The 22,632-nt window shown below is 39.9% G+C and overlaps 4 protein-coding genes across 5 annotated transcripts in view; 3 read left to right on the top strand and 1 right to left on the bottom strand.

Moving 5' to 3' along the window:
• The first annotated feature begins 1,251 nt into the window (after window positions 1-1,251).
• smg8 (SMG8 nonsense mediated mRNA decay factor) lies at window positions 1,252-6,144 on the top strand. Its single transcript, XM_056396760.1, has 5 exons — window positions 1,252-1,921; window positions 2,342-3,245; window positions 3,635-3,780; window positions 3,985-4,869; window positions 5,260-6,144. The coding sequence occupies exons 1-5, from the start codon at window positions 1,298-1,300 to the stop codon at window positions 5,470-5,472; spliced, it is 2,772 nt and encodes a 923-aa protein (XP_056252735.1). The 5' UTR covers window positions 1,252-1,297; the 3' UTR covers window positions 5,473-6,144.
• A 2,593-nt stretch (window positions 6,145-8,737) lies between these two features.
• kcnj15 (potassium inwardly rectifying channel subfamily J member 15) lies at window positions 8,738-13,333 on the top strand. Its single transcript, XM_056396762.1, has 2 exons — window positions 8,738-8,972; window positions 10,322-13,333. Exon 2 carries the CDS (start codon window positions 10,383-10,385, stop codon window positions 11,403-11,405), a length of 1,023 nt encoding a protein of 340 aa, XP_056252737.1. The 5' UTR covers window positions 8,738-8,972; window positions 10,322-10,382; the 3' UTR covers window positions 11,406-13,333.
• A 1,266-nt stretch (window positions 13,334-14,599) lies between these two features.
• vps26c (VPS26 endosomal protein sorting factor C) lies at window positions 14,600-21,772 on the top strand. Its single transcript, XM_056396869.1, has 8 exons — window positions 14,600-14,805; window positions 15,895-16,038; window positions 16,336-16,485; window positions 16,795-16,875; window positions 17,380-17,454; window positions 17,548-17,698; window positions 17,786-17,938; window positions 19,283-21,772. The coding sequence occupies exons 1-8, from the start codon at window positions 14,749-14,751 to the stop codon at window positions 19,363-19,365; spliced, it is 894 nt and encodes a 297-aa protein (XP_056252844.1). The 5' UTR covers window positions 14,600-14,748; the 3' UTR covers window positions 19,366-21,772.
• Window positions 19,944-22,632, bottom strand: part of ttc3 (tetratricopeptide repeat domain 3) — a 26,286-nt gene continuing 23,597 nt past the window's right edge. For both annotated transcript variants that reach the window (XM_056396866.1, XM_056396867.1), the window contains exons 44-46: window positions 22,184-22,315; window positions 21,025-21,117; window positions 19,944-20,222 (exon numbers count right to left, since the gene is read on the bottom strand). In XM_056396866.1, the coding sequence (XP_056252841.1) occupies window positions 20,112-20,222; window positions 21,025-21,117; window positions 22,184-22,315 (336 nt within the window). In that variant the 3' untranslated portion in view covers window positions 19,944-20,111. The remainder of the gene's footprint in view (window positions 20,223-21,024; window positions 21,118-22,183; window positions 22,316-22,632) is intronic.

Below are 22,632 nucleotides of genomic sequence, written 5' to 3'. Positions count from 1 at the left end.
CGTCAGAGAGAACGCAACGGTTTACATTACATTTAGTTCATGAACGCGCACGCCGCCTCTTGTCGTCTGACGTCTGAGACCTTATTGTAGACATTATGAGGGTGGCTTTATTAATTTAAATTTTGAGGGCTACATTTTACATCCACATACGCAAATTCTCTACGTGCGCACCAAAAACAAATTCTCCTACTCTATATGAGCCATATGAAGAACTACAAAAGTGATGTCTTGATACACAGAGTTAACTATTAACTAACTATTATAACTAAGTATTTTCATTATTTTCTGTTTATCATTATTTGTATCTTAAAGTAATTAAATGTAAAACATATGATGAGCTAAAATATGATATAGGCTATTCTTATAGAATAAAACTTTCAACCATTAATGAACAAAAATTGCGTTCAACTTGAGCAATTTCAATTGCTAAATTATACCTATACATAAATTTATCAGAATGCATACCAGTAACAAGAATTTAATATATATAACATTGTCAAAATAAGAACACTTCATTTAACTCCGAACATTAAATAAGCTCATCTTAAGACCCTTAATGACTTACACCCTTATATAGAGTTTGTGGAAGAAGGGCTGCAGGTGGTTGGCTACCAAAAAATGTTATTGACTATGGTGAGATCCAAAGACGCAGAGTACAGATAGCTATATAAGTAAAAGTGATAATAGCAAAATTATAAATGCATAAACGTAGATATTTAACGGTTTATCCAGTGTTTTCGGGTTTTGACAATAATCTGAAACTTGACTGCACTCCTATTAATTTTATTTCCATGTGTCGTTTATGAAGCAAAGACATAAAAAGGGATAAATAGTAATAGTAAATAAAAAGTAAATTATAAAAAGAAACGTATACAAACCACATTATAAACCATCGTTATATGAACAGATATATAATATATATATATCTATATAATCCCTCCCTTCTTCTTCTAATTATTATTATTGTTGTTGTCGTTCTTGGTTGCTATCCTATATATAATAATAATAATTTGTTCGAATTGTAGGCTACTGATTTTATTAATTAATTTAACTTTAGGGCTACCTTTGGCTGGTAATACTTAAGTACCGGATTTAATTTTGTAATATTTTATTTTTATAGTGTGGAATTGCTAATTTTACTTTAAAAAAAAAAAAAAAAAAAATCCTTTCTCCAGTCGATGAGAAAGTACATGTAACAAACACGGGAACGGTGAAATAGATGTTGTATCTACTCGGACATATTGTTACGAACCCGGAAAGGGGTGCGTCGTTGTTTTTATTCCCCTAAGTTCTCAACATGAAGGAAGCAAATATGGCTGTCCCTGTGAGTATCGGGGCTCTGCTTCAGTCAGACTTCCTGGAGGACGCTGCTTACCGGGACGACGGCCTGTGTGTTGTCGGTATTTTCGGAAAAAGCAACATGCAGCCCGGGCCGCTGAAGGAGTCTCTTATCAACACTTTGGCGGACAAACATATCTTCTCGCTGTTCGGCGGACCGCAGGACGGCGGCACCGCAGACAGCCACATCCAGGCTTTCTACAACCAGGAGAACCGGGTGCTGTACCTGGTGCTCTCCTCCGTCTGCGACAGCCGGCAGCTGCTGCAAGCCTGCCAGTCTCTGAGCGCCGGCACCGGCCACTCTGACTCCCATGACTTCTGGAAAGGCCTCGACAGACAGCACTGCCTCCACCTGCTCTACATGTTCTCCGTCTGCCATGTTCTCTTGCTCGTCCATCCCAACCAGACCTTCGATGTGACCTACGACCGGCTCTTCAGAGCCCTGGACGCCCTGAGACAGAAGGTGCTGCCTCTGATCCGAGCTGCCATCAAAGACTGTCCGGTGTCCAAGGAGTGGAAGGTGAACTGCCGGCCCTGCCCTCCGCGCCTGCTCTTCGTCTTCCAGATGAACGGCACTCTGAAGGTCTTCTTTTTAATTAAGTCCATTTGTTGAACTTAATTACTAGCAGCTGTGCATATTTCTTACAGGGACAAGTAAAAAAACCTGTCGCCAAAGCATTCAATTTGCTCAGTGCACCAACAGTCAGGAGGCCTGAAGCCCACAGATTCAGTGTTCAATTACTACACATTAATCTGATTAATTATATCATAGGAATCATTGTAATATACTTCTGTAAAGTGCTGAAAAAATGTGATAAAGTAAATAATTCTAGGAGATATTATCCCTCCTTTGTCATCATACTTAGAATATATAAAAAATATAAATCTATATCACTGCAATTCTATAGTATTAAAAAGGTCTGAAATTTTGTTGGAGGTACACAACAGTCAAGTGAGTTTTATATAAATTTAAATGACACCTCTTTTGTTTGTTATTCCAAAGGTTTCTGCAAACGGCTCAGAGTCAGGAGGAAATCCAGACAAACCCAAAAAGCACTCTCCCAGGAGGAGGCTGCAGCATGCCCTGGAGGACCAAATTTATCGCATCTTCCGTAAAAGCAGAGTCCTTACCAACCAAAGCAGCAACTGCTTGTTCACCGTGCCCGCCAACCAGGCATTTGTGTATGTGATACCAACAGCAGACGAGGACCCTGTAGGTGCCTTGCTTGGTCAGCTGCGGTCCAACTGCATCTTGTGTGACCAAGACTCCACCACGTCGGTGTCAGGACCAAGGCGTTACCAGCAGATGCGACGCTCGGCTCGGCAGTCCAGCTGCAGTGGAGATTCAGGCAGCATGTCGATGGGCGCTCAGCTGGTGGACTGCAGCTTGAAGGAATTCCTCTGGCAGCATGTAGAGCTGGTGCTAACCAAGAAAGGCTTTGATGATAGTGTCGGCCGCAACCCACAGCCTTCGCACTTTGAATTGCCAACCTACTCCAAATGGGTCCAGGTCGCCTCCAGACTCCACCAAGTCCTAATTAGCAACACAGATGAAGAAATAGCTGAGCTAGCCTCGAAAGTGCAAAGCCAGCTGAAGGTTTTGGAGGGTTTTCTTGACGCTGACACCAAGTTCTCTGAGAACAGGTGTCAGAAAGCTCTGCCACTAGCTCACAGCGCTTACCAGTCCAACCTTCCTCATAACTACACCACTACAGTGCACAAAAACCAGCTGGCGCAGGCTCTGCGGGTGTATAGCCAGCATGCTCGGGGCGTGGCTTTTCAGCGCTACGCACTGCAGCTTCATGAGGACTGTTACAAGTTCTGGAGTAACGGCCACCAGCTGTGTGAGGAGCGAAGCCTGACTGACCAGCACTGTGTTCACAAGTTCCACCTACTACCTCAGCCAGGTGAGCACTCTCTTCCACTTTATTTTCCTCTGCTACACTGCATCGGGGCTAATGAGGACAGACATGGGTGAAGATAATATATAGGGTATAAAATAATAATAATTATCTGCACACTGGAATCTCCTGTGTAGTTTACATTAACAGTGACATTTCAGCCAGCTTTGGGTAAACATGCACTGAGTGAAACAACGAAATCAGAAACGTTTGTTGGTTAACTGTGGGTGTAACACTCTGCTGGATAGTTTAACATCTTCTACAAAAATATACAGACAGGTCTGTGTGTATTAATGTAAATGCATTTCTATATGTGTATATTTATATACATTTGAAAGTAATTAGGATAAAAACCAACAACAAAAATGCATTAAATCTAATTCTAATTTGTGCAGGAGAGAAGCCAGATATGGATCGCAACCCACCCATCCTAAACCACAACAGCAGGGGGCGCTCCACCAGCTCCTGTAACTGTGGCAGGAAACAGGCTCCTCGGGAGGATCCGTTTGACATCCAGGCTGCCAATTATGACTTTTACCAGGTTTGGATTTGCACTACGATCTCTTTCTGAGGACCACAGTTGAGCAGCTTCACTCAGTTGATTGCCAAATGTCACACACGTAGATCTGAATTTAATAGTGCCATAAAGGAAATTCTTCTCATTGATTTGCCCAAGTCTACCTCAGATATTAGTTTTTCCTTGTCTTTGCTACACATGTTCTTCAACTCTCCTCTTCCTGAATAGATGCTGGAGGAGAAATGCTGCGGGAAGCTGGAGAGGATTGAGTTTCCAGTGTTCCAGCCCAGCACTCCTGACCCAGCCCCAGCCTGCAACCAAGCTCAGCGACTGCCATCCGAAGCTTCAGGGTCTGGTGAGGCAGAGAGGCTGAAGGAACCGAGCACTGCCCAGAGCCATACACCCGGAGACACCAGCCTCAGCCTGGCTCTCAGTCTGGGCCAGTCCACGGACAGTCTGGGTCCCTACGCTGATGGAGACGGCACAGACACCCAAGTCCAGCAAAAGAGACCAAGCCTCGTAGATCGCCAGCCATCCACTGTGGAGTATCTCCCTGGTATGATGCACTCTGGCTGCCCCAAGGGCCTGCTACCCAAGTTCTCCAGCTGGTCACTGGTCAAACTGGGCCCAGCAAAGTCATACAACTGCCACACCGGTCTGGAACAGCCAGGCTTCCTCCCCGGCTCCTCCTTCCTCTTACCATGGGACTTGGTGATCCGCTCTCGGTCAGAGGAGGATACCGGCCTGACGGAGCCTTTGGACGGAGGCACCTCCTCATGGCCAGCCCCCAACAAGACCCTGGTGGGAAAGCGGGGCAGCACTGGAGGGCTCGGTAGGAGTCGCAGGAGAGATGATATGGCTCGTGCATTTGTGGGCTTTGAGTATGAAGACAGCAGGGGAAGACGTTTCATTAGCTCCGGGCCTGATAAGATAGTGAAGGTGCTGGGGCCAGGGGGCGCCAAAGATCCCGCCACCAGGGTGCTAAACACCGATATGCCACTGTACATCCCTTCCCCTTCCCAGGGCCGTGGCCTGAAGCCTCACTACGCCCAGCTGGCTCGCCTTTTTATCGTGGTGCCTGACGCTCCGCTGGAGGTTACCCTCAACCCACAGGTAAACAGACTCCACTTCACTTCCAGGACACCCAGGGCTTTGTCCCGGACAGTGTACAAGCTACTATTGTTGTATTCTGAGTGGATGATCAGAATTTTGCCTTAAAACCAGTCAAGCAGAACATTACGTGGTGCAGTGGTTTGCACTTGTCGCCTCACAGCAAGTAGGTTCTGGGTTCAAACCTGGGGCCTGTGGCCTTTCTGTGTGGAGTTTGCATGGAAGGTGGTCTCAAACCTTTGGACCTCATTGTATATCTGCACTCCCTGTGAGATTAAACTCATCTTTCACATGTCTGGTAGCAATATTCAACATTTAGTTTGACTAAAGATGCATGAATGTATTTTTATTAATAAATATGTTATATTAATCGTTTCAATATTGTATTTTCAGGTACAGCCTGGTCCTCCTCCCTGCCCAGTTTTCCATCCAGAGCAGACAGATTTAGTGTTGCCGCCTGATGGTCTTTGGGTGCTGCGGTTCCCTTATTCGTATGCAGCAGATCGCGGGACCTGTTACCCACCCAAAGAAAACCAACCCCTCAACAACTACAAGGTGCTGCGAGGCATCCTGAGGGCCACCACTGCTAACCCTCCCCCACAATGACCTCACCTTCTTGAACCTTATTTATTTACACCTCCTCATACAGGCTGAGGTTGTTTTTGTTTTTTTTGTTTTTTTTGTTTCGCTGTACATGGCAGGGTCTGTCAGTGACATTCTCCCCAAGGGTCTCAGAAACTAATGTCTGGATTGTCATTAAAGGAGCTTTGGATGTTCGTGGTCTGCGGAGATTTTGTCCTATTGATTTTGAGGACCTTATGACCTTCCCTTTTAAAGCATAAGTCAAATCGTTCAGCTTTACTGAACAATTTTATGCTTCCCAGAGGAAGAACCCACTTATGGCACTTGGGAACAATTATGACCATCTCATCATCATGATAATTTCACTTCAGTCCAGCTTGACCTTAACTTGAGTCAGTCATGTGTTATCATTTATGTAGGTATGTTTTTGTCACATTTTACAGGGTGAAGTCTGATTAACAAAAGTCAGCAGCAGCGAACTCAGTATCCATTAAAGCACAGGTTATGGTGAAGTGTCAATAATTAGGCTGAACTAAAGTGTATTCTGCTGTATCTGAATATTACCACAACACACTCAAGACTCTACTGCAACATTGATCACTGCTTACATACCTAGACAGACATATCCAAAACACTGGATACCTCCTTGAGTGGAAAATGTTCTTGATTTTTGTAAATAAAAATTACTATTGGTCATTCTGTTTTATTCATGTTATGAGTGATATCTGCTAGGTGATGTGGAGGTAAACACTAATGTGAATAAAGTATAAACTATCGATCTAATTAATTACTTTAAGGAAATCATTATCGTTATTATTAACTGAGATCAGATGATGAAATCACACACTCTGATCTATACTTTAGGTCATAAATGGCATTCTCCGTTTCGTTCACTAGGTGGGGTTGGGCTCCTTCATTTTGGATAAACCAGCTCATTGTCCCTTGATGGAGACAATTAAGCAATTTTAAAGCTAAGACCAAAGTTAAACCTGTGTCTCCCAACAAAAAGAAGAGACTGTTTTAATAATCTTTGAGGTCAGACATATTCTTTCAATGGACAGATGAGAGAGAGAGGCATAAACATGTTTACAATTCAGTACAGTTTGTAATCTCCACCCTATCACCCTGGTGCTGGCTTCATTACACTGGCTTTGTGTCAAAATCAAGATTGAATCCAATATCCTTCTAATTAATTGTAAAACTACATGTATTTTTACAGTTTTATAGTTATAGTTTTTAGGAATAACTTTGGAAAGTTCACTCCAGAGCAACAGAACACATCATAAAACAGTTTTCACAGCCTGAGTAGTTCTAACAATGTGAAGTCTACTGAACTTCATGTGTAAAATCTGCTGAAAATTGATCATTTGAATTTGCATTACACACATCTTTCTCTATGTCTTTTTCAGTATTAGAAGACACATTTAATTGACAAAATAACTACTTTATGAACAAATTCAACTTGCCTTAATCAATAATTTTAAGGTTGTCTTAATTTCTCCTACCAGACAGCAGAATTACCCCAAACAATGGCACCTTCATTGATTTGACTATCATCTGTTGTTGTTCTCCCTCAGGTATTTTGCAATGCCCTATATCTCTAGAGAAAGTGGGAAGCTGTTGTTTCCATCTTGTTGAATCTCTCCTTCTCATGTAGTTCAACCTTTCATTTGTGGTGAAGATCAACAGGCTCACATGCTGCTGGAAACAGAGAGATCAGTGTGTGAAGTATGTTTTCTTTATGTCTCTCCATTTGATCTCCATTACTGAAAACACAGTTACTCTAGGGTGTAACAACAACAAGGAACAAGGAAATCAACTGGTGATCTCATGCCTTAGTAACAAACGCACACACACACTCATACACATCTAGCCTCCAGGAATGAGGGTAATAACAATGAGGTTAATAACAAAGCTAAGGCGTGTGACTCAAGGTCATAGCGTTTAACAACCAGCAGTCAAGACTTAAAGAAACATTCAACATATACTGTATCATAACAGTTTAAAATTGTTCACTGCATGATTCGTCCACTTAAACTGCAACTTCGGTTTCACTCAACACTTGTACCACTTCCATTACTTTTCAGTTTGAACTGCTCCTGCCAACTACACATCAGCTCACACTCAACTGACTTTTGGAGAGCAGTTATCTGCTCTCAGCTCTTTTACTTCATACAACTTTCAAATTCCTTTCACCTTCTACACCTCACATGATACTTCAGCTGCTTTCACACTTTCACTTCAGTCAACACTGCAACTCCTTTTATTACGTGCGTTTCAAATGACACATCTTTCAGTTTTTACATTTTATTTTACACCAACCTCTTTCAGGATTTAACTTCACGTGAACTGCATCTAATCTCAACCTCACAGTTCAACTTCTTTACAAGTGTAAACCATAGTCAAACTTTTAGTGCGGACACAAGCAATTTTCTTTGTGTTTTTGTTGTAATATGGCCAAAATATTTTTGCTTTGGCAGGTTTCTTCCAGTTGTATTGATTGTGTGGTTTTGGCGCAGTTTGGAAAACATGTATAATGTATCTGTGATCCAATGGCCACAAGCGGTCACTAGTCTGTAATTGTCTGTCACTGACAGCTAGTATCCATTTGTCTGACAATGCCTGAAGTTTGCAGTATAAGGTTGTGTTCAGATGTTCATCAACAGCCCCCTGTGTTGTTTCAACATAGGTCTGAATCCCCATTTACACTTCAACTGCTTTCAGAGCTTACACTTTGGTTCACACTTCAACTCCTTTCACTGGATACCCAGCTTGATTTTATTTCTAATAATTTATTTCATTTTAAAATTGCTTCAAGTTGTGTTCTCTGTTGATGCGATTTACTTCAACTGACACTTCAGCTCCTTTTATTACTTAAACTATTATTACAGCTTCTTTCAGTGCTTGCACTTCAACTCCTTTCAGTTTTTAAACTTCAACTGACTGTTAAACTTCAATTTTTGCTACCACATCAACTTCCTTCAGTGTTTCACTTCAACTTCAGCTCTTTCTGTCAACCACAGACATTTCAAAAACTCCAAAGACTCATTATGTTAAAACTAGCCTTGTCTGGTTTTCAGTTAGACCAGAATTCAGTCTGACCACCTTTTATTTGTAGTGACACCAAAAGTGCCCAAGAATTCCAAGTGCCCTCAGAGAACGGTTAGACACTGGGAGCAGTAAATCTGGGTGTGTGTAAAGCAACAACAACCATAAAAGGCTCAAAAACAAACTTCAAGTGTTCGGGGTTGCTGTTCGCACATGTGTACAGGTAGGAGAGGCGGGGGAATGAAAGCCAACCCACATGTAGATCAGAGTTTACAGCTCGGCTTTGTCTCTCATCTCTGTTCTCACCTGAATACCTCTGTGCCAAAGTTCAGCGCTCACAAGCCGGGACAATAGGAGAAAGAAGACACTGGACTAGATGTTCTCTGGCAGCTTCATCTTACAGATTGTGTGTGACCCTGAGAGAACTGAACACAAACACCCGTAACTATTCAACAAGCTCAACAGCACAACGGGATGTGAGTATGAGTATGAGTATAATACACTCAGATTTATCAACCGATCAATCATTATTTAAAGTGTCCTCTCCGGCTCCTGCAATGGTTTACTGCGAGATTAACTTTCAACTTTGTCATTGTATTAACTGTGAGAAGTAACAGCCGTCTGTGACAGCAGGTTGTTATGCAGACACTGACACTCACTCACTGACACTGTTTTTTCCATATATTGAATTTTGTGAAATATTTTTTTATTCATTAAGTTTGTCATTTTTTTTATTTTTGAAGATCATCATTTAATTCTTGTGTTGAATGTATTTTTTGTCCCCTTCGGAAGACAAATCTTGATCAACTTTAAAGGAACATACCAAAGTTTTTCCATGTTTTAGCTCATGCTCAGATTTCCCAAGTGCTGGTATTTTACTGGAGCATTTTCTATTTTGTGAAAAGTTGGGTGACGGAAGGCTTGGCTGAATTTCTGGAAAGAGCAGGGAAGGGTCTTGGAAGTTTTCCAAATAGTTGTATATTTAATTGTTTGCTTTTCATGTGAGATTTACTATAAAAAAAGATTGAATAATTACATCATAATTGTTCTGTCAGAAACATGCCTTTTTGTGTTTAATGGATCATAAAGTTGGACTTATGCAGAGGACTCATGTCTCTGTTACAGGGTTTATCTTCTAGCAGATAGTTATAAAGCATTTCATCAGATTTTCTATAATTGCACAATAAAAGTAGTAAGACCGCTTTGCACTGTTTTACCAGTACCACCTACATGTTTCATGAAAAAACCGAAGGAAAGGGAAATGTAGTGGGCAATGGAAATCCAATTGGAAACAGTAAGCTCTGTCCAAAGGTAAACAATGAGATGTAACATGTTAATTTATGAACTGTACAGGCACTTGTAGGTGGACCTTGTTACAGCTGGACGGAGCCCTGCTATTGCCCACTGTTTCCGGTCTTTATGCTAAACTAAGCTAAGCTAAGCTAAGCTAAGCAGCTTCTGGCGATAGGTTTATATTGAATGGACACATATGAGAGTTGTATTAATCCTCTCATCTAACTCTCAGCAAGAAGGTGAATAAGTGTACTGCCCCAAATGTTGAAATGCTGAAAACTGGAAATTATCCACAGTAACCATGACACTGCAACTGGCAGGACAAGTTGAGCAGCACATATTATATTCCATCCATCTCCATTGTACTGAGGTGTAGGCAGAATACTTACTGGCAGATATCTCTAAAACCAAATACATCAGCATGGCTAGACACCAGAGAAAATGTGGTTTTTGTTTTGTAATTTGGATGACACTGAAATTAATATAGCTGAGAGGTGAGATAATAATCATATCTTTTCTGTTTTTGTGTTAGTCGTTCCCCTGGCAATGCAAAACTAAGAAGACACTGTCAGTTTTAATTGACCCAGAGCAACATGACCAACAGGAAGGCAGAGGTCAAGCGAAGGATTGTGTCCAAGGACGGTCACAACAATGTCCGGATTGACAACGTGGAGGGCATGGTCAAGCTGTACCTGCATGACATCTGGACCACTGTGGTGGACATGAAATGGCGCTACAAACTCACTCTGTTTGCTTCTACATTTGTCATGACTTGGTTCCTCTTTGGGGTCATCTTTTACTTCATTGGCATGGGCAACGGAGACTTTGAGGGTGGTTTGAATTCGAACCACACGCCCTGTCTGATGAACGTGGAGACACTCACTGGAGCCTTCCTCTTCTCTCTGGAGTCACAGACCACCATTGGCTATGGTTTTCGTTATATTTCTGAGGAATGTCCTCTGGCTATCTTCACCCTGGTGGCTCAGCTCGTCATCACCGGCCTGGCTGAGATCTTTGTCACTGGTGCCTTTCTAGCTAAACTGGCTCGGCCCAAGAAGCGGGCAGAGACCATCAAGTTCAGCCAGTTGGCAGTGATCTGCTGGCGCCAGGGAAAGCTGTGTCTGATGGTGAGAGTGGCTAACATGAGGAAGAGCCTTTTGATCCAGTGCCAGCTAACAGGAAAGCTCCTCCACTCAAATGTGACACAGGAAGGTGAGAAGACACAAGTCCACCAGACATCTGTTGATTTTCAGATGGACTCCAGTGGAGAGTGCCCTTTCCTCATCCTCCCGCTCACCTTCTACCACGTTCTGGACGATCACAGCCCACTGGTAGGACTGAACGCAGAAAACCTTCACACCCGAGAGTTTGAGCTGCTGGTCACCCTCAATGCCACGATGGAATCGACGGCAGCCACGTGTCAAAGCCGCACATCTTTCATTCCCCAGGAGATCCTCTGGGGTTACGAGTTCAAGCCGGTGCTGTTCAGCACCACAGGTGGCCGCTATGTGGCAGATTTCAACTTTTTTGACAAGGTACAAGTGAGCAACGATGCAGCCCTCCTCAGAAACAACACGGAGAAGCTAAAAATTGAGGAGGACTATAAAAAAGAATAGAGGATAAATGTGGTACTATACTGTATTGTACCTGTTACTCTCACGGCTATGAGCCCTAATTCAAACACACATTATTTGAATATTGTTGTAAAATATCATATGAAAACTGATTTGGTCCTGTCTCTCATAACAATACTTGTTTTTGTAAATCAAATTTTCCAGCAGACTAGAAAACCTGATATGAAAATATAATTTCTTTGCACATTTTATTTATTGTTTTAATCATTCTGATGTCTTTTTTAAAATATTAATTTCAAAGTTTTAATCTCGTGAAGTATACCAGAATTGTTCTTAATTATTGGTTGGATAACGAGGGTTGATGACCCCAAAGAAAATTAATGAGACTGGGTTTTAGTGGAGGGTTTTAGTGTTCCCAAATTGTAAATGCTTCAGGGCTTTGTTAAATAATAATTTAATTTTTCTTTAGATCCTGTGTTCCATCACGCTTATTTACCTTTTTGCGAAGAGTTAGATGAGAAGATTGATACCACTTGTATGCAAAATGTGAAGCTACGGCAATTATCACTGGAAAAACAGTAACACGTTATATCTTGTTTTTGTCCATTATGTGCAAAACTTGAAGAGTAAAAATGACAACTTGTTGGTTTTACAAGTGGTGTTTAGCTTAGCTTAGCTTAGCAGAATGTGGGCTTTTACAATGTTGCTAATATTCATGATGCTCAGTAGTTGTTGGTCAGGAAATATCTAAATAACATATACACACATATACAGTGTAATGTTTAATTAATAAGACAGATTTGAAGTGGATGGAAGATGTATTTTTCACTTTTTACAAACTTATAGGCTAGCAGTTTACCCCTGTTTCCAGGGTTTGCGCTAAGCTATGCTAATGCACAGAAATGAAGCTGATATCAAGCTGCTCATCTGGACGTGTGTGACACTGAACAAGCATTATTCCCAAAACATCAGACTGCTCCTTTAAAAATACTGATGGTCAGAACTTCTGGAAGCTTTAGATTAGATTAGATTAGATTAGATTAGATTAGATTAGATTAACTTTATTTATCCCACAACTGGGAAATTCATTTACCACAGCAGAAAAATAAACATCTATAGAATAAACATCTATGGAAATATACAACAAAAATATACCAAATATACACTAATAAATACAATATACACAATACACACGATATGTACATGAAAAAGTGCAAGTTTGGTTCTAGTCCAGAAACATATGGCCGCCTGTAGTTTCAGTCTTTTAGGTGGATTTCTAATTTTAAAACATAAAGCATCTCTCTGCCTGGAGAGGATAAATATGAGAATATATTAGTGCCTGTTACACATCGACAGGTGCTTCACTGTTACTGAATTTGTAATTAATCTTGTAAATCAGATGTAAGCATTGTTATGTGTCACTCAGTTCGGACAGATGAGTCTTATGAGGGTATAATGGTGATACACGGGGGGTATATAATGCAGAGGCTAATATAAATAATTACTGTTTGGTTTGTAAATAAATGTGTCTTTATTCAGTAAAAATAACAGTGTTGTGTTCATTTTTGTGAAAACTGAATTGAATGTTGAATTGAAGTTAATAATGACTCTATGTAGGATCAGTGAATGGTGGAAAGTAACTAACTACATTTACCCAAATACTGTAAGTATAGTTTTGAAGCATCACATTTTATGCAGCTTCTGCTTCCACTCAGTTCAGAGACAAGTGTTGTACTTGTTGATCCAGTTTATCTGACACCTACTTTAAGATCTTTATCACATTAATGTATCTGTAATTCAGTAAAGTAATACTGCATAACACTCTGGGGCCATTCTGCATGAAGAGTACTTTCTCTTTTGATACTTTAAGTACATTTTGTTGCTGATTACATTTATTTGTCAGGTTTTGAATGCAGGAATTTAAAGTGTAAATTTGTACTATGATATTGAAATTTACTTCATTAAAGGATCCCCTGCTGTAACTGTGGTGATAGAAAATGGATGTAAGGATAAATGACTCGAGCCATTTGAAGGACAATACGTTCAGACTGCAGCTCTACTCTCTCAGGCCTTTAGCTGTCAGCTCTTGTTGTGACAACACTTAAGCTTCAGCTGACAGTTGGTGACTGTATCTGGTCAAAACAATCTTTCAATCCAAAGCACAACTGATCTTTTACTTTCAGAGACAGAGGGCAAACATTTTGATCAACAGCTACTTCAGTAAAAACTATTGTCTTAGCTAGAAAAGACATCTAAACGCTGCACTCCTGACAATCAGAGCATCCTAAATGAATAAACAGAGATTACCACATATATGCACCATATATTCTTGAAATACTAGAATTCAAATGTTATGACTGTGAACACTTAAGCTTCAAGATGTCACCACAGTACAACAGATTCTATCTATGCAGATAGTTTTGGATTTAACTGTGCTCATGCTTTCACTGTAGTACAACGGCAGGAAAAGGAATTTTGCTGGTGGTGCACACTGCGTTGGCAATTACATTGAAAATCACACTCTTAACAGCCCTCCTTGGGACTATTTTTTCAGTAGAGAGTAGTTCCAGTGAAAGCTATTTACAGTGAGATCTTTGAATTATTGGTGGAATAGGCTCCTCCTACACAGTTTTACTTTCCCATAAAAACATCATTCAAACTTTCCTTCTGCATGTTCTTTAACTCAGTTACACTATATGCTTACACTGCAGTTTGCATTCCTCATCCCTTTCCCTTTTTTCCCTATCCCTAATATTACTTCAACTGCTCCTTCATACAAATTCAAGCCGGCAACGCAGTTTAGCTTCAGCTTGTGCAGAAGCCAGCATTCCCACTTCAGTTGCATTGCATTTGCATTTTACATTTCTGAATGCTTTGAACATCACATAAATTAAATTCTGTTCATCTCCACTATATTAAGGTGGAGGTGGAAACACAAGAGACAGATGTGTCAAAACATGGTTAAACAGAATTCAATGATTTGCATAGAGGTGAATGGGAGGATATATTTGTTGTATTTTGTGGAACACTGATTCTTTAATTCTTTTTTTTTTAAGTAATATTATTTATTATTATTATTTATTTTATTTTGTTTCGGTTTGTGAAGTACTTAAGTAACTTTGCCTTTAGTTGTTTTAGATTTGTGGAAAGTACGATTTTACTTTGAAGGAATTAAGCCGGAAACGTTTTCAAGGAACGCAAACTGAGATGCCGCTTTTATTCTGAAGGAATCGGCCCGGACGTTGTGTTGATACTGCTGCCGGCGGAAGAAACAAGCTAGTTTGGCAGATGTAAATAGAATAACGCCGATATCTTTGTTGTATTAACAAGAAAGAGCCTCAACAACCAGTTCTTTAAATGTCTGTCTGATGTGTCACGGTCAGACATGAGCGTCACTTTGGATATAAGACTGAAAAGAGCAAACAAAGTTTATCATGAGGGGGTAAGTACGTTAACTACAGTCAGCTAACGTTAACTGTTTCTCTAGCCTTTTAGCTAACATTAACGCCAGCTTTTCTGTATTGGCGTTGAATTTAACTTAGTAAAAGAGTGTAACTGACTAAATAACTAACTAGCTTGTTAGTTAGGAAGCGGTGACGTCCTGTCAGCACATGACCAGCAGCTGATGAGCTAACATCTGTGACCCCCCTCAGACCTGTAGCTTCCGTTTTTTGAACCTCTTGAAACTGTGAAAGGGTTTTAGACACTGTAGTTAAAGCCTGTTTGATATTTACTCTCAGATTTGTGAAATATTTATTTTTTGAAAACGTATTTTTTCCCCAAACCAATTTATACTCAATGTACACTCACCTAGCACTATTATTATTGATAACACCCAATCTGCTCAATAAGGTCAGTATCTGGGCTGATACTGATCAGTTATATGGGAGAAGTGCATTTCTAACCCAGGTACTTATTAGATGATTACTGACCCCAGTTTGGGGATTCTGTGCTGAGGTAATCAAAAACAATTTTAAATCACATCCTCTGTCCTGTCTCATTCTTTGGACAGTGTAGGATTATGTCATGTGTTGAAAAGACTTGCATTAATTAAATATAGAATATAGAATAGAAGAAACAGGGTTAGCATTAGGGTTATGGATGTCATTTTATAATGAAAAGCCTTTCTTTTCTTTTCTTTTTTTACATTTTTGCTCTGACAGTCTGATGTTTTACATATTTTTTAAAAAAGAACAGATACTTTACTTAGCTAAATAACTGCATGGTAATGGGTGTTTTCTAAGGTCTTCTTCTGCCCTCTGGTGCACATGAGAGTTATTTAGTGGCAATATAACTGAAATTCCTAATCAGGCCACTGGTGCAGATAATTCTGCCTGGGTTGCTGTACCAGTAACCTGCAACCTCAGCTGTGATCAAAATGGGGCGTGAAAGGATGCATTGATTGTACAAGTTAGTCTAACAAGGCTTGACATCAGAGTTTAATAGATTAAAATGATTTGATGACACTTTGGGCATCTTCATAGCACTTAGAGCAGCGGCCAGGACCTCAGCGGTGTGTGTTTTTGTGCAGGAAGTGGTGGCTGGTGTCATTGTGCTGATGTGTAAGGAGCCGCTGCAGCACCACGGCATCTCTCTGAGCATGGAGGGACTGGTGAACCTGCAGCTGAGCTCCAAGAGTGTCGGCGTCTTCGAGGCTTTCTACAACTCTGTCAAGGTGAACTGTGTGAACTGGAGATGAGTAATTTCAGCTTTCAGTCAGGAGGTCTAAAGTCCAAATAAATGTCTTCCTCGTGATAGGTCAAACCTCACTCATCCTCATAGTTAGATTCATCACCATAAAGACAGAACAGAAGCAACAAAAAGTAAATACTTACTAGTACTGAAACAGTTAATCTGTTAGTCCATCAACAGAAAAACAGCTACAATTTTGATAATGGATTAACTTGTGAAGCAAAGCAAAAATGGCAAACTGTTGCTAGTCTTAATCAGACCTTTCCGTCACATTTTGCAGCCCATCCAGCTGATCAGCTGTAACATCGAAGTGGCAAAGGCAGGAAAGATCCCAGGAGGCAAGACCGAGATCCCTTTTGAGTTCCCTCTGAACACAAAAGGCAACAAAGTGCTGTACGAGACCTACCACGGTGTCTTTGTCAACATTCAGGTGAGTGAGGGACCCATAGTTTGATTCTTATTAGAATTGATAGTCAAAACTGTAACTGGACATTGTGTATCATAAATAATAACAGACAGAAACGGGACAACATGTACACAAAGACTCACTGTTACCTTCATACTCCAGATATAAATGAATCCAAAGCAAACTAAATATTATGCAGAAGATAATTTTGATAATTAAAAAAAGGATATCATTTAAAGTTAAAAAAAATATATATATTCAAATAGTTGTGGTACAGTATGTTTCAAATTCAGTTTTTCTGTTTAAACTATCTTGTTTGTGTCCTCTTCTCAGTACACCCTCCGCTGTGACATGAAGCGCTCCCTGCTGGCCAAAGACCTGAGCAGGAACTGTGAGTTTATCGTACACTGTCAGGTGAGTGAAACAGATGTGATTTTAAATAAACTGCAGAAATAATCTAAATAAGAGTTTAGAGCTTTTTGTTTGTTTGTTTGTTTGTTTCCCTGTGGCATTGTGAGTTGTATGAAGCTACAGAATTTTAGTACTGTAAAGCTGTTATTAAGGTTCAAACCAGACTATCACAGGGTTTTAATGCAGTAAAGTCATACAGTCAGATTTAGGACATTTATTATTTTTCATTACCTTACTTGTTTTTAGTAAACATTTGTTGCTCTCTGGATATTTGTGTGGTCAATCTTTGTCTAATGTCTCTTGAGATTTGCCTTAATTAAAGGTGGATTTATCTTTGTTCTTTTGTGTGACACAAACACCACATGTGTTTGGGGCAGTATACATCACATCTGCACCTGAAAAACTGAGAAGTGCCTTGCGTGATTATGTTGAATATAAGCACCTCTCTCAGATGAGATGTTAGTTTTGTTGGACTGTGTGGAATCTGTTTCTCTGGTTGTTTTTCAGCCGCAGAAAGCTAAAGTTGCCCCCACTCCGGTCAACTTCACCATCACTCCAGACACATTACAAAACATACGTGAGGTGAGAAAGCTACATCGCTCCTTAACTTCATTTTATTGCATCATTTTGTTTTTAAAGCTGTACTGAGAGGACAAACTTCCTTTCTGTCTTCAGAGGAGTTCACTGCCAAAGTTTCTAATCAGAGGCCATTTAGACGCCACCAACTGTGTGATCAGCCAGCCGCTGACGGGAGAGGTGGTGGTGGAGAATTCAGACGTTCCCATCAAGAGTATTGAACTGCAGCTTGTGCGAGTAGAAACCTGTGGTAAGTTTGTGCTGCCAGATGATTGGATCAACCTTCCTTCTCCAGCGACAGAGCTGCAGGTTTTTTTTAAACGTCTGCTGTGTACAGGTTGTGCTGAAGGCTACGCCAGAGATGCCACAGAGATCCAGAACATCCAGATAGCTGAAGGTGATGTCTGCCACAGCCTCTCTATTCCCATCTACATGATCTTCCCCAGGCTGTTCACCTGCCCCACACTGGAGACCACCAATTTCAAAGTTGGTCAGTAAAGCCTTCCAGTCTGCTTTATGTACTCTTACAATAATGTTTTCATTCACTTATGCAATATAAATTAGGGCTGCACAATTAATCGAAATATAGTCAAAATTGCAATATGACCAAGTGCATTAACCAAATCGCAGGAGCTGTAATTCTTTTGATGAAGGTAAAATGCATCACATTGCTGTGCATTGTTCGCACCTTAAGCGTTGTAGTGCTACAGAGACGCCCCAGACTACAAGTCATATTGTCCTGATGTAAAGAAACACGTTTGTTTGGTATAAGACCCAATAAAAATCACATCATTATTTAAAAAAAAAAATTGTGAAAATGAAATGTAAAAACGACCATTCCAACTGAAATCACAATCGCGATATCTGCCAAAATAATCGCAATATGATTTTTTTGGCATATCGTGCAGCCCTAGTATAAATTTTAATTTTTCTTAGTGTAATCCCTCCCAGAGCTACGATACTGCATATATAACACGGGGCCTGCTGTAGGGCGTTAACTGACGATTACTTTCAATATTTAATAATCTAGGTTTTGAGTATTTTCTCAGTTTGTCTTTGAAATATCAGAAAATAGGGAAAGGTGCCTGCTCTAATTTTCCAATGCCCATTTTGCAGTGTACAGTCACATTTGGCCTGGAAAAGCAGCAAATTGCACATTTCAGCGTGGAAAACTATTAAAACAATTAATCAACTATCAAAATAGTTGCCAATTAATTTTCTCTCTATCGAATAATCAACAAATTGTTGCAGCTGTTTACAGCTACATCAGTCCAGTAAAGTCTACTCTTAAAGGATAATTGTCAATTATCTTTCTTACTAAATTTAAGGGATCCTCAGAAGAAATGTTCATGTTGCAAATCAATGTCAAAATATTGTTACCACCCTTAGAAAATCCAGTCATCTTCCTTTTAATTGTCTAATGAAATTAATAATTTAATAGTTTGACATTTTTTTGCGCAAGGGCTAACACTCATGTCCGTTAAGTATGAAGCTATAACTTAGCCAGCAGTCGGTTAGCTATGCACAAAAACTGGTAACATGGGGAAACAGCCTGACTCTGTCCGTCTACCTGTAACATTTACTGATTAACATGTTACATTTTGTTTTGTTTATCATGTACAAAAACAATTACATGTGATGGGTCTATGTCAGGCTATTTCTTGGCTCTGAGCAGTTGCCAGGCAACCAGCGGAGACCAATTAGTGGTCCCAGCCAAGAAATAGTCAGCACAAAACCCCCATACAACGCAATTGTTTTTACAGTAAACACACAAAAATGTCTGATATTTTGCACTTCTGTTCTTGTGATGCGACCATGTGTCTTTGTCCTTCAGAGTTTGAAGTCAACGTTGTCATCGTGCTTCATGATGACCATCTGATCACAGAGAACTTCCCCCTGAAGCTTTGCAGAGTCTGAATCTGGATCTCACACCAGCACTCGGGGAACATCCCTGGAGGCCTGCTGCTGCTGACTTTGACCCTTCATACGACAAACAGCAGGACTGTGCGTTTTGAAACCACAAACCTGTCCTGGGCAGAGGACATGAATCTGCCCTAGTTTTGTTCTCTGTGGAGATCTGAACTGGTTTTCTGCATAATGCAACAGCTCCTCTAAAGCCGGAAAAAGAAATAATGCAAACCCAGAGTGAGTCTGCTGATGAATAATGTGACTTAATAGAGCCCAGTCAGAATTAAGATTTTCCTTCATGAATTAATAATAAATATCAATGTAGAGAAAATCTTTGATTTTCTGAAAGTTATATTTCAATTTAATAAACACCACATTCTTGCAGACCGTGATGATCAGTGACATTACAACTCATTAAGAAGTGTTAGGACCTTCCAGGATTTTAAGGCTCTTAGTTAATTAAAAAAAAACACACACACTTGCACAAACCTGTGATCTTAATGGCACTAATAGAGAGCAGGATTTACCTTCAGAAATTCTTAATTTGACCATTCTGGGATGTGACAGATGAAGATATGACAAAGACGTGCTCACACATGTTTTATTTCTTCAGAGTATAAACTCTTGTCTTCTTGCACATCAACAATTTAATGATACAAAAAAGAGATTTTAATGGAATAATAAGTAAAATCAAATTATTAAACATAAAAGCAAACATTTAAGTAATGAAGAACAAGACAATCTGGATTAAGACATTATGGGGCTTGGCGTCTCCTGCCAGACAGCACAGGGAAATCTTCAGGCAACAAGGCGTGATCTCTGCAGGTGGGACAGGTGCTCTGCTCCTTCAGCCATGACTTTATACACTGAACACAAACAGAATAAGTGCAGCACATTAAAACCGACAGCAGTCGCCTGTTCATCTGATACTTTTAAACTTCAAATAACCTTTTTGTGCACATTGTAATAACTCAGTTTCCACAAAGATCTTTTTTACATCATTTCATACATAGAGCCCTAACTGAACCACTTACAACAAGTACCCACTGCACACATACAACATTCAGCACAGATGAATGTTTACTGAGAAATGGTGCCAATGCAAAGATCGGTCAAAGGATTAAGAATCAATATTGCATCAATTAAGTAAAAATCACAATTTGGAAAAAAAAATCCAGCCCTAGTAAACAATGCAATATAAAATTTAAAATATTACAAAAAAGTAGTTCTATGAGCGAAGAAATTAATTCAACACATTTCCATGATTTCAAGGTGGTGCTAAATATAAACAAAGATCACAGGGCACCTTCTAAGAATAAGTCTACATTAAACCGGTTAAATCCAAGAACACATTTTTCTTTTTCAGCTCTCTGACAAGAGAAATAGTTAGTCGTCGCTAATCTGTGACGTCCAATTTTAAATCAGTATACACACAGCAAGTACACTGCAGCTGCTATTAACCTGGATTTGTTGATTTTAAATGACAAAATGGAACAATTATTTTAACGCTGCAGCGCAGCAGTTTGGAAATTACTGCAGGATAACATGCAGCGTTTATGAGCCGTGTCAACTACAGGAGAATAATTAAATCCTCCCTGGATGGTCCAATTAAAACACCAGTATTCCTGCGTCAAGTGTTAAGAATCAAATATCAGTATTCTTGCTCACCTCTTTATGGAAGCTGTGTCTGCACTCCAGCACGCAGATGTCATCTGGACTCATGTCATCATGACAGATGATGCAGGGATCCTCCATGTTGAGCTGCAGTCAAGACACGCACACAGTCAGCTTCAAACTGGAGACTGTAGACGACTGACAGTACTGTTGAGTACTTCATTAATGTCTAAGGGAAGTTACGCTTTTTTTCTCTGCGCATAGCAGTGTGGGTGAGACGATTGTTGTGAAATCTGGTGCAGACATTCATGTTTCCCTCTGCATTAGGAGTGATCTGCTTCGTTTTCTTCTAGCACCAACATCAGGTCAAACGTTTTATTTGTCCAATACTTTGGTTCATGACCAAAATCAAATCCTGCTAAACTAATAACATTCCTATTTGCCACATCTGTACTTTGTGTTTTGTGCCTATTAGCAAATTTTAGCATGCTAACACACTCTAAACTCAGATGGTGAACATAGTACATGTTACTCCTGCTACATTAGTATGTTAGCATACCATTCACTAAAATATTTTACATTTACTCCAAAACATGGTCTTTCCATCTAATCCATCTTCTGCCTGAAGAGATTTGCTGATGTGAGAATATATTCTCTTTTAAAATCACTAACTCTTATTGCATAGCTTACCCTGATTCTGTATTTCATCTCTTCAAATCCCACCATTGTAGTTGCTTGTTTCTTCTCTTTACGTTGTATAGCATTGTGCTCTCTAAATAAAATTTGACATTATTAAATTGGACTTTGGTGAATTGTAATGGGAAATGGCTTATTTTGGAAATATGTTCATCTTTTTTGATGCCTTTAGATTAAATGATTTGTCACTCCAGTGACAGATTAATTGATAATCAAAAATGTTTCATCCCTAATCCAGGTTCATTTTTCTTCTAAAATCAAATATGTCTTTTAAGGGCTCTGGCACACAATCAGTAGCCTACAGAGGCACAAACAGCAGGTTAATAACACTGATAACGTGTTAAAATTTTTATTTCTTCTCCAAAGTCTTGATTGCCACAAAGAAGATCCATCCATTAATCTTAGTGTTTACCTACAAATTTGCTTTCTGTCAAAAGTTTTTGCTGCTTTAAGTCAAAACCTTTGAATAATGAATAACGCCAGTACAGTTTGTACTGTTGGATGATTCTGGACTTACTGCGTTGGGATGTGTGGCTCTGTGGGATCCAACTGGCTGCCAGACGGTAACTGGGTTTACCAAAGGGGGAGTAGCACACTGAGCTGGACTCCCACGTCCCACAATGTTGGATCTGACAGAATTGAGCTTCTCCTGAGAGGGAAAGGGAAAAACAGCCAACACAATCATCTATCAAGCGCCAGGAATCAACAGTGTCACTGCATGTCATAATTGAGGAGCTCAAACAGCCAGAGAAAATAATTCTGATTCCAAGAGCTCGACAGGAGAGTGGCTGAGTGTGTGAAGTTCATAGACAAGCTTTAAAAAAAAAAAAAAAAAAAAGGTGAAATTTACGGAAAATGGGATGTTGTCTTATGTTCAGGCCAATGCCACATGTTCAAGTGTGGTAGAGTTGTGTTTCTGGTCTGTGTGTTAATGTTTCGTGATTTATTAAGCAAACTGAAACTCCC

This window comes from Seriola aureovittata, chromosome 15 (assembly GCF_021018895.1).
Source record: "Seriola aureovittata isolate HTS-2021-v1 ecotype China chromosome 15, ASM2101889v1, whole genome shotgun sequence".
Lineage (NCBI taxonomy): Eukaryota > Metazoa > Chordata > Actinopteri > Carangiformes > Carangidae > Seriola > Seriola aureovittata.
The sequence above is the reverse complement of the archived record's forward strand: the minus strand, read 5'-3'. Positions and strand labels throughout refer to the sequence as shown.

What these genes read in the sequence shown, in the direction of transcription:
- smg8 (XM_056396760.1), top strand. Translation starts at nt 1,298, where the DNA reads ATGAAGGAAGCAAATATGGCTGTCCCTGTGAGTATCGGGGCTCTGCTT. An exon ending in AGATGAACGGCACTCTGAAG is followed by an intron (nt 1,922 to 2,341) that starts GTCTTCTTTTTA and finishes GTTATTCCAAAG; the next exon opens with GTTTCTGCAAACGGCTCAGA. An exon ending in CCAATTATGACTTTTACCAG is followed by an intron (nt 3,781 to 3,984) that starts GTTTGGATTTGC and finishes CTTCCTGAATAG; the next exon opens with ATGCTGGAGGAGAAATGCTG.
- kcnj15 (XM_056396762.1), top strand. Translation starts at nt 10,383, where the DNA reads ATGACCAACAGGAAGGCAGAGGTCAAGCGAAGGATTGTGTCCAAGGAC.
- vps26c (XM_056396869.1), top strand. Translation starts at nt 14,749, where the DNA reads ATGAGCGTCACTTTGGATATAAGACTGAAAAGAGCAAACAAAGTTTAT. An exon ending in AGTTTATCGTACACTGTCAG is followed by an intron (nt 16,876 to 17,379) that starts GTGAGTGAAACA and finishes GTTGTTTTTCAG; the next exon opens with CCGCAGAAAGCTAAAGTTGC. An exon ending in CATTACAAAACATACGTGAG is followed by an intron (nt 17,455 to 17,547) that starts GTGAGAAAGCTA and finishes TTCTGTCTTCAG; the next exon opens with AGGAGTTCACTGCCAAAGTT.